A 16,694-nucleotide genomic window follows, 5' to 3' on the forward strand; every position below is an offset into this window, starting at 1 on the left:
AATACCAACCTGGGGCAGGCCGCAGGAGAAACACACCCACTATGGAGGGACAGGAGTAATTCCACTCTCCCAGGAAGTGGGGAGTAGTTAATACAGAGGTCTCAAAACCCTGCCCCTAATGCTGGCTCTCTCCTAGCCTTACACAATTGAAAAACCAAATATTCAGGCCACTCAGACTCCATTGTGCTGATGAACTACTTTCCTAACTCTCCCACATCACTTGGTCCTGTCCTGAAATCAGGCACGTGAAATACACAGGGTCCACTTAGAGTCTCCCTTGTTTAACTGCACCTCTTCCCTCTCTTAGAAGAAGGGCTGAGTCTTTCAGATGAGTCCTCCAAAATCCTGAGGGGTTCTGTAGGCATGAGAACAAATGCATAAGCTTCCATGTAATCCACTGTTTGATGAAGAAAATGTAGCATTTACCAAGCATCTGCCTATCTCAGTCCCATCCTAACCAAGAGTAGCACGCAGAACACCAACTCTTCAGCAGTACTGATCTTTCCTGGTCCTCAAACCCATATGCCAGAGGTAGTATGCAATGACTAGCCTTCCAGTCCCAGGGAATGCCTGTTTCCCAGACTTTCTGCATCATGACTGAAAAGTGGTACAAGGGGGAAAGGATGACATCTGCACACAGTAATAAAATGGAAGAATAATGTTCTGGTTGCTTGTCCTGTAAGGAATGAAGTGGAAGCAGATGAGTCTGTTTACTTGTAATAAGCATTTTTCACATGTGATGTGATGTGGGGGAGCAAAAACACATCACCAGAGCAGGTGGGTTTTTGGCAGCCTTATTAACAGAGACCAAGCACCATTACAGACCCTCAAGGCACACTTGAATTCAGATTAGAGGCTGTGATGGGGTTCAGGGGTCCCCCTGCACTGCACCCCATCTGCTGGCAGGATTGACTCTCACTCAGCAGGTACAACAGAAGGTTTATTAGGCAACAGATGCCCAGTTTCTCACAGAAGCGACAGCACAGCAGCCAGAGACAGTCCTTCCAACCCGTCCTGGGGAGAAGACCCCGAGGGGTGCCCCTCTGGGGTGTAGCTTTCCCCCTCCTCAGGCTGGCTGCCTTCCAGTTCCTCTCTCCCCAGCTTCCTAACTGCCGCCCCCGATTCAAAACCCAGCTCGGCTCCTCCCTCCTCTTTGTTCAGGGCAGAGGTGTTACCTGCCAGTTGTAGCCCCAGGGTCATCCTTAGCCACTGGGAGCTGCTACTTGCCTCAGACATCCAGCCTGACTCACACATGCACTCCCCCGACTCCATCACAGAGGCATAGGAGCAAGGCAATACAGGGCAAAATAGAACTGATGCTGCTCAAACTGTAGCTGCTTGGCACATAAAGAGAAGCCTCGAGAGCCATGAAGCTTCTATTAACACCAAAATCACATCTTTCTTTTTAAAAGAACATGCTGCCTCATGGTTTTGAAACATGAGATCTTCAATGCAGAATCCTCCAGGCAGGCAGATGTTCTAATTACCTCCATTTGTGTGATCTCAGCACAGCTAACTCAGGACTGTATGCAAACACCATTTAAACGTTTCAGTTTTGTCCACTTACTTTTGGACTTCCCCAGCTCCTAGTACAGGGTTTTTGTACTGCTCAACCTTTTGGATATTTTTCTTGATCACCTTCCATCTGGTGCCTTCCATGCAAATCATCCCAAATGAATTAATTCTCTCAATCTTCCTGAGAGGTGGGTATTCCTATTCCTATTCGTATTTTACAGAAGGGAAAAACAGGAGTCAGAAACTAAAAGACTTTTCCAAGATCATATTGAGAATAAGAACAAACCTAGTTCTCCTGACTCTTTTGCTTTAGCTACAAAATGATGTATAGCAGATCTCACAACACAGAATAGCACTACAATAAACCCTGTGGTTTAGCCCTCTACCATGGGCACCAAGAAAAAGCTCTAAGCCTTCTGAGGCAACATGGTCAAAATTCAACAGAAATGAAACAGTTTTGAGCTGTATTGGACTCAGTTTTCAGCCTCCTTCATTTCAGATGAACCCCACTTAAGGCAAACTTCTGTAACACCAACCAACAAGTTTCTGATGGCTAAGTGTGTTTTAGAACTTGCCTCTGGAATCTCCATGCCAACATTTGTTAGTCTATAAGGTGCCACAGGACTTCTCCTTGTTTTTGTGGTACAGACTAACACTGCTACCCTCAAATATCTGTTTTCGAAATGCCCTTCCATAAGCCCATAGCAGATCATAATCAAGTGATTCTAAACCCCAACCACTTTGTCTACAAAACCTAACTATCACCCTAGTCAATCTTCAACTGACCTGTGCTTCCTTTTTTTAACTCCTCCTTCCTAGTCTCAAATCAACCAGGTATCATGGAGTGGTGCTCCTTGGAACCACTGCAGCTTGTTAACCCATCCTGGCCAGTGTGGTTTTTCCCATCATCCCATCTTTCCTTCATGTATTTTAAACAGTATTTTCCTTATGGATTAATATTCAACAATAATCAAAACACTAGTGAGAAACTTGCCTTTTGGAAAACAGGGAAGAGTTAACACTCTCAAGAAAGAAGCCTTGACTTTTACTTGGTAAACAGATACCTGACATTTGTCAGCATGATGAGATTAACATGGGAAAAGCTTCTGACTGAATCAGACAGATGTACACCATGGAAGTATGCAGCTATTACCGTGAAATAGACATGACATCTCTCATTCATTGCTATCGTGCAAAAGATAGAACCAGAATGACTTATGAGTATTATCCTCATTAGTTCAGTGGGTCTTTTAAACTACCTTAATGTGTTAAAGACTTAGATTTAACTTCCCTTTGAAGATTTTTATTTGTCCAATGTAAGGATTCTTCTGTAAGCCACATGCAGTAGAGTATGCTGAGGTAGGATTACAGCATGAGTTACTGAAAGAGGATAGCATTGAATCTGTGCTAGGTATGCTGCTATAGTTTCCATAGTTTAGATATATCACCTGTCCCCACTACAAACATTGCTTGGTACGTATTACCTCAGCATACACATGCCAAAGTTTATACTTCACTTAGGTGTGTGCATACAGCCGCTTTTGTCAGTAGTGAATATAGCATGAATGCTTGCGTTGATGTACAGTATGGTGCACCCCACAGAGCTATCTCAGAGTGACACATCCCACTACAGTGCCTTCTGGGACATTTTTTGCAAGGGTTTGCAGGATAGTACTGACTCATCCAGAGATCTCTAGAAGCCAGGGTAATGTTCCCAGCATGCAACGTTCTCCATCTCCTAATGTCATAATATTCATGTCTTTTATTAATCACACCACGAACCTGCATGGAATATTTTGGTGGCTGCCATCTCAGACAAAAGCATTCAACACCTCGAGTTCTGCACTATTCTCGTGAAAGTTGCACATACATAGTGCACAATTCTCATGTATTTGAAGACCCTCAGGAAGTATCACAAGAGAAATTGGGGAGAAAAGGATTGTGAGGACACATTGCTGAAAGACATAACAAAAAAAAAAAACTTAAGGTGCCTGGTAGTGTTCACAGAGCAATTGCAGACAGTGGAGTACCATTTCTGGGCTGAGAATGAACACTGACTGGTCGTGCTGCACTGTAATGCAGATTTGGGGTGAGAAGCAGTCCCTGCACAACTTTTGGCTGTGAAAGGCCTCTTTCCTGGATCTGTGGCCCACCCTCATCCCACCTCACCAGCACAGGGAAATCAGAGTAAGAGTTTTGGACAGGCTTTCATCAGTTGCATCATCCTAGTTGTGTTTCTGGCACAGAAAAGAGAGTAGTCTCTGAAGAGAGAAATTCAACAGAAAAGGAACACCGTGTGTTTGAGTGCGTGTTTGCATAGTACCACAAGAGAACGATGTAATATCTAATCAGCTGTGGTCCCAAAATAAAATCTCACACATTTATCACTTTTCAATTAAAGATCTCAAAGCCCCTTGTAAACATGAATTCATTCTCATGGTGAGAAATGTAAATGGAACCCATTCAAAAGAGGGACAAAGTGAGGCACAAAGCAGTTCAGTGACATGTCAAAAGTTGCATACTGACCAGAAACAAAGTTGGAAGCAACTCAGGACCCCCAACTCTCCCATATCCCAGCTTAATCACTATTTTAATTATGATAGCATCTTAGCCACGGTGGCCGATTAGAAAGAAGCAATGCAGAAATCACTGACTGCTTCGGCCATCCTGCCTGGCTTCATTCATCAAAGAAACAAAGTCAGCAGGGAACTCATTATATTCCTGGATGAGAAACGTTTTATCTGTACATTTGCGCTAAGGATTGCAAAGCCCTGGGACAATCCTGTAACCCACTGCGCCTCGACGCGAAGGGTCCTCGAATCACTCACTTCAACGCTCCCCATCTTTTCTCTCACTCGAATATTCCCTATTGCATCCCATGCCCACCTTGCCCCAAAAGTCCCTGCTCCCCCACCCCCAATCGACTTCCCCGTCCCGTGCCCTTCCCACCCCATATCCCACCTCCCTGCTCTAAGCCTCTGCCCTGCCCTGCTCTCTCCCCTGTGCTCGGCCATGACCACCCACCCCCACTGTGACCCCCCACACCTGTCCGCCCTTTCCCCCCCTCTAACTACGTGCCCCACCAGCCTTGAACCCAGCCTGCCCTCCCCCACTCTAAAACCATGCTCCGCCCCTCCGACAAGACTTGTCCGCACCCCACACACCAACACCACGCCCTGCTCCGCCCCGCCCCGCCCACGGCGCCTCTTCCCCGAGAACAGCCGCGTTGCCATGGAGCCAAATCTGCCGGAAGGGGCGGAGTATGTTTGGCCCCTCCGCGGAGCCGTAGCGATGGTGACCTCATCAGAGCGCGTCGTCTGTCTCTTCCAGGCTCCCTATGGAAGAAGCTGGGGAGCCTGTTTGTGAGGAGAGCGGCGAGGCGGGCTCTGCCCCGGAGGTCTTTCCGCCGGCCGCATCGCCCCCCGGGAGCGGCGCGGTCTCGGCGGCCTCCGAGGAGCCGCCGGCTGCGGCCGAGACGAGCGAGAGCGAGGCGGCCGAGCCCGTCGGAGGCAGCGAGCCCCAAGAGGACAGCCAGGCGTCGGAGGTGAGCGGGGAGGCCGTGGCGGCGAGGGTGAGAAGGGTGATGGGGCAGAGAGAGGAGCGGGAGAAGCAGCGAGACCTGCATGGCGAGTGGGATGAGGATGCGGGTCGTTTCCTTTCCTCGGAGTTCCTCCCCGCTTCCCATCCCAGATACGTCCCTGCAACCGCTTGTGACCCTGGGGTTCGCTCCCCCTTGCTGTGTTGTACTCGTCGGTCCCTTCCAATCGCTGGCAACCCATTCGCTCCCTCTCCTGCCCCGCGAGGGCGAGCGGAGGTTGTCCGGAACCGAAGGAGGGTCAAGAAGTATTTGAGCATTAAGAAAGCCCCGAAATGGAGTCTTCCCGTTGTGGTTCTGTTCGCACACTCTTGTAGCAAAACAGCTGCCAAAATAGACTTGTAGATTAACATCTGGATTCTGTTTGGTGTATATGTATCATAGTGCTTTGTGGAGGCTGAATAACACTGTACACAAGCTAAGCACTTTATGCTGACAGCTGTAAAGTGGAACTGAATATCGGTGATTTTACCAATCTGATAGAAATCTCTTGCAGCAGGGGAAGACCCAAGAAAGCTTGGAATTAAACTCAGCAGAAACAGAGGATTCTACATTGCAGTCTTCTGCAGCCAAGAAGTTAAAAATAGAGATAAAGGAGAAGAAAGAGAAGAAGCATAAAGTAGATGAAGATGAAATTCAGAAAATGCAGTGAGCATATTCTGTGTCTCTAACCTATGTGATACCAAGTTTGGTTACAGAACTCTATTTTATAACAACTTGGTCCTCATCAAACTGAGTTTAACTCACTCAATTCCCAGTGCATAACTTACTGCTGTAAATGACAAGTACCGTAGCATGTGGTAGACCTTCTCATTCTCATAAGCCTAACTTGGGAAATTATGCTGTAATGGATTGCTTTTTCTGATCTTTGCTTTCATAAAGATGACTCAAGTTTTTGAACAAACAGTTAATACCTCTGAACCCATATCTGTGTATTAGATTATTAGGGCACAATCTACCCGCTCCTTTTCAGTGGTTATTTTTACGCTTAGCGAAATATTTCTGGCTAATGCAGCACACTGTGGAAATAGATCATATGTAGATTTAGGAAACTTTTTTTTCAAAATGTTTTTGAAGGTGAAAATAAGTCAAACTTTTACCTTGTAACTGACGTGTTTCCTCCTCCTCCTCCCAGAATTTTGGTTTCTTCATTTTCTGAAGAGCAGCTGAATCGCTATGAGATGTACCGTCGGTCTGCTTTCCCCAAGGCTGCTATTAAACGGGTAAGCTTCTGTAGATATTCTCAGGGGCATATATCCAGTGAAAGAGAGCTTGGTATGTATAAAAATAACCATAGTTACTGCTCAATATTTTCCATGCTTGGGCAGGGAAATTTAATTATATATTCTTTTCTCTCAAGCTGGTCCAGTCCATCACTGGGACATCAGTGTCTCAGAATGTCGTTATTGCTATGTCTGGCATTTCCAAGGTCTTCGTTGGGGAGGTGGTAGAAGAAGGTGAGTGCACCATGAGTGTTAGAGGTAGAAGGAATACAGTAGGCCCTCGAAATATGCGGTTTCAAGTTGTGCTTTAACTCACATTAATGCAAGTTGAATGCAACTCAAAATCCTGCTCCCCTGGCCCTGGCTCAACCCCCCCTTAGCCTCACATGGCCCCAGTTCAAACCCCTCATGGCCCGCCTCCTGGTTCATATTACCCCCCAGCCAGCTGCGGGGTCCCTGGCCGGGAGGGTGGGGGAGGGAGAGATGGGCAGCCCCAGATTAGGCTGCTGCTTGGTTCCCCTCTTCTCCACTTGCGGTACCGAGGAAATCGACCAGCTATGAGCTGGTCAGTTTCCTGGTCCTGTAAGCTGCAGGCAGACAAGCCAGGCCTGGTTCTCGTTACCTCTCGACTTGCACCATGGTTGCTGGAAGGCAACCCCTTCATTACTTGATTTACTGTACTCTTACAATATATTGTGTAAAGATCACTATTAAAGCAGAGAGGAATATTTTTGAAGTGAGATGATGTGGTTTCAAGTTAACATTTTAGATCTTTGTCACAGCATCTGTACAAATCTGGAAGGAATTACAACTTTTTCTAGAAAAAGTCTTCCTATTATGAAGTATCTTCAGGGACAAAAATAGATACCTCATGAACTCTGATTCTGTTATCAAGTAAGGAGTTCAGTCCAAAGCACTGAACTACAGGTTGAACCTCTCTAGTCTGGTACACTCTTCTCCAGCAACATCAGTAATCTAGCATCATTTTAGTTAGCCAGAAGACCACCTAATGTGTGTGACCAAGTTTCCTGTGGTCCCATAAAGTTTGTTTACAGCCACCACTATCCAGTGTTGTGTGCTGCTCTTGATCTATAACTTAGCCTGGTTTTCTAAGAACCAAGTAAGCACAAGCAGTGGAAGTCTTGTTACTGCTGCTAAACAGCATTGACTTTCCATTGTTCGCCATAGGTCAGGTCCCAAAGGTGCTGGACTGGAGAGGTTCAGCCTATACCCTAAATCTCTACTTCTGAAAATTGATCTCTCTCAATTGGTGAATTAAGATGGCTATAGGAAACACTATGTAGCAGGGTGAGCTACTTACATCGCTGTGTGGAAATGTTTACAGACAAGGTCAAGCTGCCCAGACTGTAACAGATTTGTCATTAAAATACTTGCTCTTTACTAGTAGAGATCTTATTTTGCAGGAATGATAAATCTGCCTCTGTCTGTTTCGGCAGGTTACTTCTGTCACATGAGGCAATTTGGCTAATAGTAGAACAGGTTGCAACTCCCTGGTCTGGCACTTGAGTAGTCCCAAACTAGGGATTTTGCTTGGCCTGGGGAAGTCAGTGCTCCCCTGCCTGTTGCTTCCCCACTTGTCTCCCCTCTGGGTCATTGGTTGCTCCCAGAGCCCAGGCCCAGCCTATAGCCCCCCGCTCATCAGCATGGGCTCCCTGTCCCCCAGCCCCCATTTCCTGACCACTGGACTCCTAGTTGGCCCCTGCTCCCAACTTCAGAGGTTTAACTTGCATAGTATCTGTATTGGAGGTGAGCCTGTATGAGGTGACTTGACTGGGACGGATACAGTGGAATGCAATCAGTTCTTTCTACTTTTGTGTATGGTCATTGTCTGTATCTGGTGTATTAGTTCCTTAAGTTAACCAACCCAGGTGTATTTTAACAATTTAAAGGAGAGAGGGGTATTCTCAAATTATATATTCTAAGAAATTAAAGTAACTGCAACTGTTCAAAAATAGTAACTTCACCAGTTGGGGAGTGTTTATATTCTCCTCACTCAGATTGTCCTCTTCATTCTTATATACTGGCCCAGTGCTCCCCCCTGTGCCTTGTGGACACTGCAAAGAAACGAATTTTAGCTGTTTTCAGGGACTTGAAATTGAAAATGTTAATGATGAGTAGAACATGTTTACTTAAAACTGAAGTTAACTTCTCCTGGGTGAAATCCCTGATGAAGTGTCTCAAGCAGATAACACTGATCATTTTTTGGTTTGTTTAGCACTGGATGTATGTGAGAAGTGGGGAGAATCACCACCTCTTCAGCCCAAACACATGCGGGAGGCAGTCCGTCGGTTGAAATCGCGAGGGCAGATCCCCAATTCTAAGTACAAAAAAATCACCTTCCATTGAAGTGAACTACAGAGCAGTTTAAGAAGCAGGAGATCCTGGAGAAGCTGGAAGAGAACAAACTACCAGCTACAAATCACCTCCGAGCTGTTTGAACTAATTCCAAACCTTCTGCGCTGCCCGTGTGTGCACCATTAGTGAATGAACCAATACCAAAACCATCTAGGAGAGAAATATTTTAAAACAGGACTACACTGAGTACATTTGGCCACTTGCTCAAACTCTAGGAAATGCTTTCCTACACTTCTGCAAGAAGTGACAGCTTAAGTTTTCTGTTTAAATATTTCCTAGGCAATTTAAAGTAAAAGGTGTTGTCGACAGAGGAAATAAAGGACTTGAAAATATTGTTGGTGCATCAGATTAAACGGTGGAGCTCTGAAAGTTAGCTAAGCTCTTGACCAGAAAAAGGACAAAAGCCTCGTGCGAAATAGGATTTTTAGTTACAGAGAAGATAATGTGGTGGCGGTGGCAGCGGCAGCAGCAGCTGCTGTTGTAACTTACAGTGTGTATAGAAAGAGGTTTTGTACATGGAATGTCTATTAAACTTGCTAGTTTAATAACCTGACTTAGGATTTGAGTAGTCTCTTCCATACACAGTGACTATACAAATGAAATGTCTTTGAATGTTTTGTGGTAGCTGCTTATAGACCTCATGTGTAGGGAAAAAGAGGGGTCTTTAAGGATTTAGTCTGTGTGGATATGTACAGGCACTCTCCCATAAACAGCAGCAGAGGAGTGCTGAGAAAGAACCCTGGCCAGGGTGTCTTCTTGAATACTAATAACAGGTAACTCTTGCCCAGTTGTTAACCTTTTTTCGTTTTTCCTGTGTGCTGTTTAGACACATTCTGCACTTACTCAGGACTCAGACAACCCAGCCTTGCAGAAAGTAGACATTTGACACAATAGAGGTTTAGATTTTCTTTAAGGTGGTTCACAGAACCAAAAAAATGCGCTACTGGAAATATAATACTGCCATGTAGGATTCCAATACTGACAAGGTCTTAAATACAAGTCAGACTTTGTATACAGTATTCTGCCTGGACCCTCTATCCCTCTTGTAATCAGAAATGAGTGGAGCCTTTAAGTGAATAAAAGCTAGTGCAGCACCAATTCATTCCTAATATAACACTGCAGTTATACTAAGGCTGAAGTTAGCTTGTGTAACAAAATGGAGGAAGGGGGAGGGAGTCCTACAAAATTAACCTTCCCAAAACACTAAACACCAGGTAATATTGCATCAGCCCCATCAACTGCTGTATCTTTCCCACAGTTATAGCTGTTCCCTTCCAGCTATAACGGTGAGGACGCTTTTATGCAGTATAGAGAAAAATGAGATCACCACTAGTAGTGTCCCCTTACTGTACTAGACTCGTATTCAAGAAAAACCCAGTCCTGTGCGCACTCTCATGGTAGCAAGACACTTGCTGAGGAAAACAAAGTTCCATAGGTGGCTTGCATTACCAAAGGGAAAAGGGAAGTCACCTGATGCTACTGAAATGAGTTCTAGGCAAAGCCGTTCACTGTCCCTCCTTTCCCACGTTGTTAAAAGACACAGTACAACATCTAAAAAAATATTTTTTTAAACAAAACTTCTCACGTACACTGTGAACAAAGCAGTGACATCAACACCATCTCCCTCCCATTTGCACGTGGAGGAGTACCCTTCCCTCACCAGGAAGAGATGGAGTGTGTGCACATAAGTATGACTAAAATATGTTCGCCTATTTATATGAAAGTGACCAACACCTTCATTTTGGAAACAAAAGCTTGGGCTTAAAACACACTTCACACCGTTAGATGTCTTTTTACACCTACGATTAACTGTTGTACATTAGTTTCACAGCAAATTGGATTATATATAAATGAATGCACTGCAGCATTAGTGTTTGTTGTACCATGAGAAAGCTTAGCCCAAGCGTGATGCTCACCCCAGGCGATAATTCTTGCATTGCTAAAACCGCTTGTTCTTTATCTTAAAATTATTCTGTGCATACACAAGGCACAGGTGGTGGGGAAATATCAACCCCCACCACTACTGCTAAAACATAAAGTGCCTTCTCCTGTTGGGAATGGATGCTCTGCTCTGTAGGATCAAACAAGGGCTGCTACACTAGAGGATTCTTCAACACAGGCAGTAATGCACATATAACCTGTCCCAAGCGCTGTTTCGAGGAGGCATAGGACAAGAAAGATGCTCTAGAAGAAAACCAGTAAGATTCCCGTACTGAGAGATGGTGCAGTATCCTCCCTCTTTTCCAGGGACAGAAATGCACATATGAAAAATAGAGCAGTCAAACATGAGCAATGCACAGTAGCCAACACGGCTGAATTAGATGTGGACAGATTGTACAACAAATGCAAACTCAATTGGCTGTGCTGCGTATCTCAGGCTAATGCTCATCTCGGATTTTTTAAAACAAAATTTCCCTTGAGAAGCAAAGTAACTTCTAATTGTTGGCTCTCAGTGCACAAGAGGCAGGTTGGACTCTTGCTGCTGATGCCATACCTGTTTTTAGGCACTGGTCAGTTGGACCTTGACAGAAAAGCACCTGGTACAGATACAGTCCCCCATCTTAGAGCAGTTAAGTCACTGATGTCTTTTCCACAGGCGATTATCTATTCAGTGGTTTTGGTTAAAGACAATCTTCAGCCGAAGGTGGTCAAAACGTTTTGTATTTACAAAGTTATCCCAAGGAGGACAGCTATTTGTGTTGCGTTTTCACATCCTCCATCTAGCTACTCTTCTTGCATCATTTACTAACTTTGGAGAGATACCTGCAAGGAATTCATTATTGGCTTTTCACAAGCCCCATTGTTCAGTAACTTTTCCAATCTGATACAATCGAAACTATGCACTCTTGCTCCCTAGAACTGAAGAGCTTAGACTGCAAGTTCCCAACTAAAGAGAAACACCTGATAGGTCCAGAATTGGGCCAACAAAGATGCAGGATACTAAAATGGGGGAAAAAAGGTTACAAGTTATTTTCTTCTTTCTGGTCACTCCCCGGACCTTCATTCATCAAGATGTGAGGGTTTCTTCTACAGGCACTACTAGAAAAAGTACTGTGTGAATTACAAAGCATGCATTAATAGAAATATAAAATATATCTGGAGAAATCTAATCCATAAAAAGTTTGAAATGCATTAAAATCCAAGAGACTGAGAATGCTATAAAGTACAGTGGGTGGGAATTCTTCAGTAGCAAAACACTGGCTGAAATTTCTGTGGTTATATATTAAACTGTATAGCTTAACTTTCTCATCCAGCACTGTCTTCTATCACATGTGGATGCTCTCTTTGCCTTCTCCACTGTATTCTACCAGGTTCCAAATATTCCCTTGTTAGTTAAAGAAGGCACATGGTGAGGGCTTCCTCACTCAGTGCCACGATTTCACAAGCTCAGCTAGGAAAAGTGAAGAAATAGCAAACTCATCAGCCTTTAGAAGAGCATTTGATTCCTGCAACAGTACGAAAGAGCCTTTTCATCAATGACTTCTTTCCACAAACTCCTGCGTTACCTTCTAGGCTTTTTTTACCTGTAGAGGCTATTTAATTTTAAACAAACAAAGTCTCATGCTGACTTTGGACACTTCACCTTCACCACGGAAGCAATTTCAAGATGAGCACAGAGTCATTCTCTTCTTAGAGTGTTTTGATTGCCTTCAGGTAACTGGCACAGAGCAGCCAAAGGAGCCACAAGCCACTAAAAGTCCCTATGAGTTCTCTTTACAACTTCCACATCACTTGATTCATCTCTAGCTCAAAATACATGACTAGGTTGGAATATGTGGTGGTGGTTCTTGCTGTCAGTGCTTTTCCTCCCACATCAGTCTGCGAACTTCTGGCAGGTAAGTCAGAGTGAAGTACACTTCACCAAGGGAAGAAGTGACAGATCTTCCCCCCTCTTCTGCTCCTTGGTCTATAAGCTGTGCATTCAGCCTGAATCAGAGGTGGTCAGTTCAAGGAAAGTATATCATCTTTAAATAATTTTTTTTCTCCTCAGGAGAGGCTGGATTCCTCTCGTTTCAGCATGGAGAACACTAAGCTGGACTCTGCTTCTGTGCTTCCAGATAATGAGCAAGAGTTGTTTTTCAAAAGGGCAGCCTTCATGCCAGGCTCAAGGCAATGGCCAAGGACATAGTGGGGTTCAGGACCAGCACAGTATCTTCCTAAATCTAGTACTCTTTTGTCCTCGGACTACAAACTGTTGAGTTTCTTCTAGTACCTCTTCCACTAAGTACTACACTAGGTGGGTTGAGAGGGAACATAGGCAAGTCCTGTTTGCTCTCCCATGGAGGGAGTAGTTATTTCCATATCTCTCACAGCTCATGACCCCAGCGTTTCCATCCCATTGATATGTAACAAACTTGTGCCATGTCAATGTGTTCTGTCAAGGCATTGTCAGACCTTATTGCTTTTGCCTGTGCTCTTTGGTGAGTGTGTTTAGACAATACCACCCAGGAAGTATAGACCCCTGCCTCACCCATCCCTGTACGCCAACATGAAAAAGGAAGCAGGTGTAACGATGGTATGAAAGCAGACCAGCAACACCATTGTGAGATGACAAGAGAGGAGTGCTTCGCTCTTGACTACTATTCAACATTTTTCTGCTTGCAGACTAAGCATTTCAGTAGTTTGTGATATCAAGTGTAGCACCGTACTGTCAGGACTGAGGGAAGTGGCTGCAAAACCAAAACCAGGTACCTTCTTGTTGCTCATTTCCCTTCAGCCAGCCTGGCCCTCCTCTCTTTCCATCCCACTTAGAGTTTATCCTGCTATTAAGTTTCCATTACCCTAGCAGGGTTGGGCTCTCAGCAGCCATGGAACAAATTAGCCGCCTAGGTGCTGGTGGTGATCTCTCCTCGCAGCTGTAGCCTTGGAACTCTGCCGTCAAAGCTGGAAGAGGGGATCATATTTCCTAATTTCCTGCAGAAGGCGCCCTATGTCCAGATTGGCTTCTGCTAGGGCTGTTTTCATGGCCTGCAGTTCCTTCTGCAGTGTTGGCGCTTCCTTTAACTACAGGAGACAAAGAGAGAGAGACAAGATTTTTCAAAAAGTAAACACACTAATGACTTCTCAAAGTACTGTCCAAGAGGAATATGAAACCAGCAGCTTGGAGATGAAGTGTAGCTACATTCCAGAGAGCAAACAAAGCCTGCTGACATACTGATTTCCCTTTGGCTTTCTTACATGAGTCCCGGCTGATGCCCTGCAGATGCCCTTCCAAAGCTTTCCTGACAAACCTTTCACAGCCATTATTATATTCAGCCTGTACAGCCATCACTGGCAACTTAACAGCCACCTGTGTTCATGGCTCTCCACCCCACTTCTCAACGCTTGAGTAAGACTTTGCAGCAGGAGGGGACCTTTCTGCAAAAACTGGCTTCATCTGAAGGTAAATCCTGAACTTGCAGGGAAGGCAGAGGGACAAATAAGGGTTCCATTCTGCACCATTACACATGTGAGTTATCTTTCTCAGCACCTCTGAAAGAACATCTTCCATTCAGGGACTGGACAGGTGCTCAAAAGTTGGACCCCCTCAGAACATGTTTGTGAAAGTGGTCAAGAGTTTGCCACAGCCTGACACAGACATGGCTCTTCATTCTGGGTTGAGTGTGAAAGGTGAGATGGGAACCGAATCCTACCTGCTCTCAAGAGGACACTGCTGCTTCCTGTCTATAAACACCCCAGATAAAGAAAGAGACACACGTGTCAAGACCTAACATTTCCCAACCCTCATTTTCTGGTTTGCAGACAGCTCTCCAGGACCTATGCTACTATTTTTCTGGAAAAAGACAGGCAGAGCTGGCTTACCTGTAATTCACGTACTGCTCCTGTTGGGATGGCTAAGAGTATCTCTTTTGGGACCTTCTGTTCCTTCAGACCTTGCTCAGGCTTTTTCTGTAAAGATGGACCCTCGTTCTGTGCAGCTGGAAAGGAATATAGAAATACCAATATTTGTATTTATACCATAAAGTATTATTCATAAAAGGCTCTCAACGTGCTGTACAGAAGTATTATCCCCATACTGAGGCACAAAAAGAAGTTACCTGTCCATTACTCACAAGTCAGTGAGGAAGAAAACCACAATCAAAAGAAACCTCAAATCCCATTTTAATGATTACACCAATGGTTCCTTAACCTTCTAATTTATAATCTCAAGCAAAAGTTTATAAACGTGCAAGAAGTTACAGCAGTTGAAATGGCTGCAGATGCTAACGCTGGAGTATTGTAGAAGAGGGATGCTTATAGGGAAGACATAATATTCTCAGCCTGTGCCAGCAGAAGTGGCTGCAGAAAATTAGGGAACACTGGATGCTGGGGGGTTGATTAGATACTCTGATCTAGCCTCACCCAGTAGAGGCAAAGTTCAGTTCCAATATCTATCAGCACAAATCACTGCAGTGTTCTAGTTTTCAGTAACAGTGGTGGAGGAAAGGGGACTGTCGCTTCCCTATTTTACTGACCTGTTACATAGAACACTCCATCATCGCTGCGTTTCACAATAATATGGTCCACCGCCAAAGTTATGGGAATGGGGCCAGGAGAGGTAGGGTACACCCGAGGGCTGTCATCCTGCAAAACAAACAAAAATGATCAGCTGTCAAGTACAACTCTGAAACGAGTACAGCAGCAAAGGGTTTCCTCTCAAGCCTCACAGAACCCTTGAGACTGCTGCTGGCACTTCCAGATCCCATCTAGGGCTGATTGTTAAACAGGAGACAATGCCCTTGCACCAAGGCTGCATGTAAGCCTTAGTTATTGCTGCAGAAAGCTCAGCCAGCTGGCAAAAGGGACTCACATCCCTGATGAGGGCCCCATGGTCAATCTCTCACTCCAGTCCCCCTGGAAAGCCCCCTTTCATAGTTACTATCTTGCATGTCCCAGATTCAAACCTCCATCAATATTGGCCTGTAACAATCCACAGATGTCCCCTGCTGCTTCACAGTAAGCATAGGCCAGGCCTGGCTGAGGCAACTCAGACCGAAAGAAGAGGCATGGAATGGTTATGCAAAGTTTAACAAAGACACATGGCTTGTTACAGAAAAGTTATCAAACATCTCTCTGCACCAGATGCCCTTTCTGACTGAGCAATACTACCATCTTGTAAAACCCTTTCCATCTGTAGAGCTCTAAGGGCTTCACAAAGAAGGGTATGTAGCATTCCCTCCATTTTACAAATGCCAATGAGAAGAGCAGCACAAAGAGAAAGTGAGTTTCCTGACACTGCCAAACACATAACTGGTGAAACTAGGAAGATACCACAGAGGTGTCAGACTCCCATGTGCATTCCCTCTGGCTAAACCATTACAGTACAATTGCAAAGAGCCAGCTGTTCACCATTAGGGTTGGTTTTCAGGTGCAGGGAAAGGGTAGAGAACCCTTCTGCAGGCTTGATTAAAACATGACACCTCTCCAGACAGCCACAGTTCTTTTCCACTGGTAGAATCTTACTCACAGTTGAAACCTGAAAACCCTCTTTTCCGCATCAATGCACATACAGACAGACCTTCAGTGTAATCTTGGCATCCACAATTTCTATCTTCATGGGAATAACCTCAGGTACCACTTCGTCCTCAAGGAAGGGTCCAAGGTTGGTGAGGAAGGACATCAGGAGCTCTGTACTGTAGCTGTGGATCAGGATATGAAGGAATCCATTTTTGACAGCAAGAGGCGAGTGCACAATAGCACTGGGTCCTATTTCAAGACGTAAGCACATTTCTGGTTGGGTTTGATTAGCTTCTGCAGCTATGGGCTTCTCTACGCTGGGCTCTCCTAGAGGCACAGAAGAAAATCACACAGGTGGGAGAGAGTGGGTAATATCAGCAGTAGGTTCGAGACCATCAGGAGACATAATGCCTATAAAGCTTTTCATTGGTCAGGTGCTGGATGAAATCCAGTCCATGATAGGAGTGATCAAGAGTCCTGATCATTTTTCAGTATCCTGCCCCGCTTCCATGTGAAATGAATTTGAGCCTAATTTTCAAGCCACCAAG

At 44.9% G+C, this 16,694-nt stretch overlaps 2 protein-coding genes across 3 annotated transcripts in view; one reads left to right on the forward strand and one right to left on the reverse strand.

Annotated features, from left to right (window-relative positions):
* Positions 1 to 4,813: 4,813 nt before the first annotated feature.
* Positions 4,814 to 9,262, forward strand: TAF11 (TATA-box binding protein associated factor 11). Of its 2 annotated transcripts, none has more exons than XM_074977419.1 (5): positions 4,814 to 5,059; positions 5,607 to 5,758; positions 6,246 to 6,333; positions 6,471 to 6,567; positions 8,570 to 9,262. In XM_074977419.1, the coding sequence occupies exons 1-5, from the start codon at positions 4,853 to 4,855 to the stop codon at positions 8,698 to 8,700; spliced, it is 675 nt and encodes a 224-aa protein (XP_074833520.1). In that variant the 5' UTR covers positions 4,814 to 4,852; the 3' UTR covers positions 8,701 to 9,262. The 2 variants fall into 2 exon arrangements, with proteins under 2 accessions (XP_074833520.1, XP_074833521.1); XM_074977420.1 differs by having other exon boundaries at positions 5,610 to 5,758.
* A 993-nt stretch (positions 9,263 to 10,255) lies between these two features.
* Positions 10,256 to 16,694, reverse strand: part of BLTP3A (bridge-like lipid transfer protein family member 3A) — a 50,622-nt gene continuing 44,183 nt past the window's right edge. Inside the window, exons 18-21 of the mRNA XM_074977418.1 lie at positions 16,208 to 16,473; positions 15,165 to 15,273; positions 14,512 to 14,627; positions 10,256 to 13,713 (exon numbers count right to left, since the gene is read on the reverse strand). Of these exons, the coding sequence (XP_074833519.1) occupies positions 13,588 to 13,713; positions 14,512 to 14,627; positions 15,165 to 15,273; positions 16,208 to 16,473 (617 nt within the window). The 3' untranslated portion in view covers positions 10,256 to 13,587. The remainder of the gene's footprint in view (positions 13,714 to 14,511; positions 14,628 to 15,164; positions 15,274 to 16,207; positions 16,474 to 16,694) is intronic.

Source organism: Carettochelys insculpta, chromosome 26 (assembly GCF_033958435.1).
Source record: "Carettochelys insculpta isolate YL-2023 chromosome 26, ASM3395843v1, whole genome shotgun sequence".
NCBI classification, from domain to species: domain Eukaryota; kingdom Metazoa; phylum Chordata; order Testudines; family Carettochelyidae; genus Carettochelys; species Carettochelys insculpta.

What these genes read in the sequence shown, in the direction of transcription:
- TAF11 (XM_074977419.1), top strand. Translation starts at nt 4,853, where the DNA reads ATGGAAGAAGCTGGGGAGCCTGTTTGTGAGGAGAGCGGCGAGGCGGGC. An exon ending in GATGAAATTCAGAAAATGCA is followed by an intron (nt 5,759 to 6,245) that starts GTGAGCATATTC and finishes TCCTCCTCCCAG; the next exon opens with AATTTTGGTTTCTTCATTTT. An exon ending in CCAAGGCTGCTATTAAACGG is followed by an intron (nt 6,334 to 6,470) that starts GTAAGCTTCTGT and finishes TTTTCTCTCAAG; the next exon opens with CTGGTCCAGTCCATCACTGG.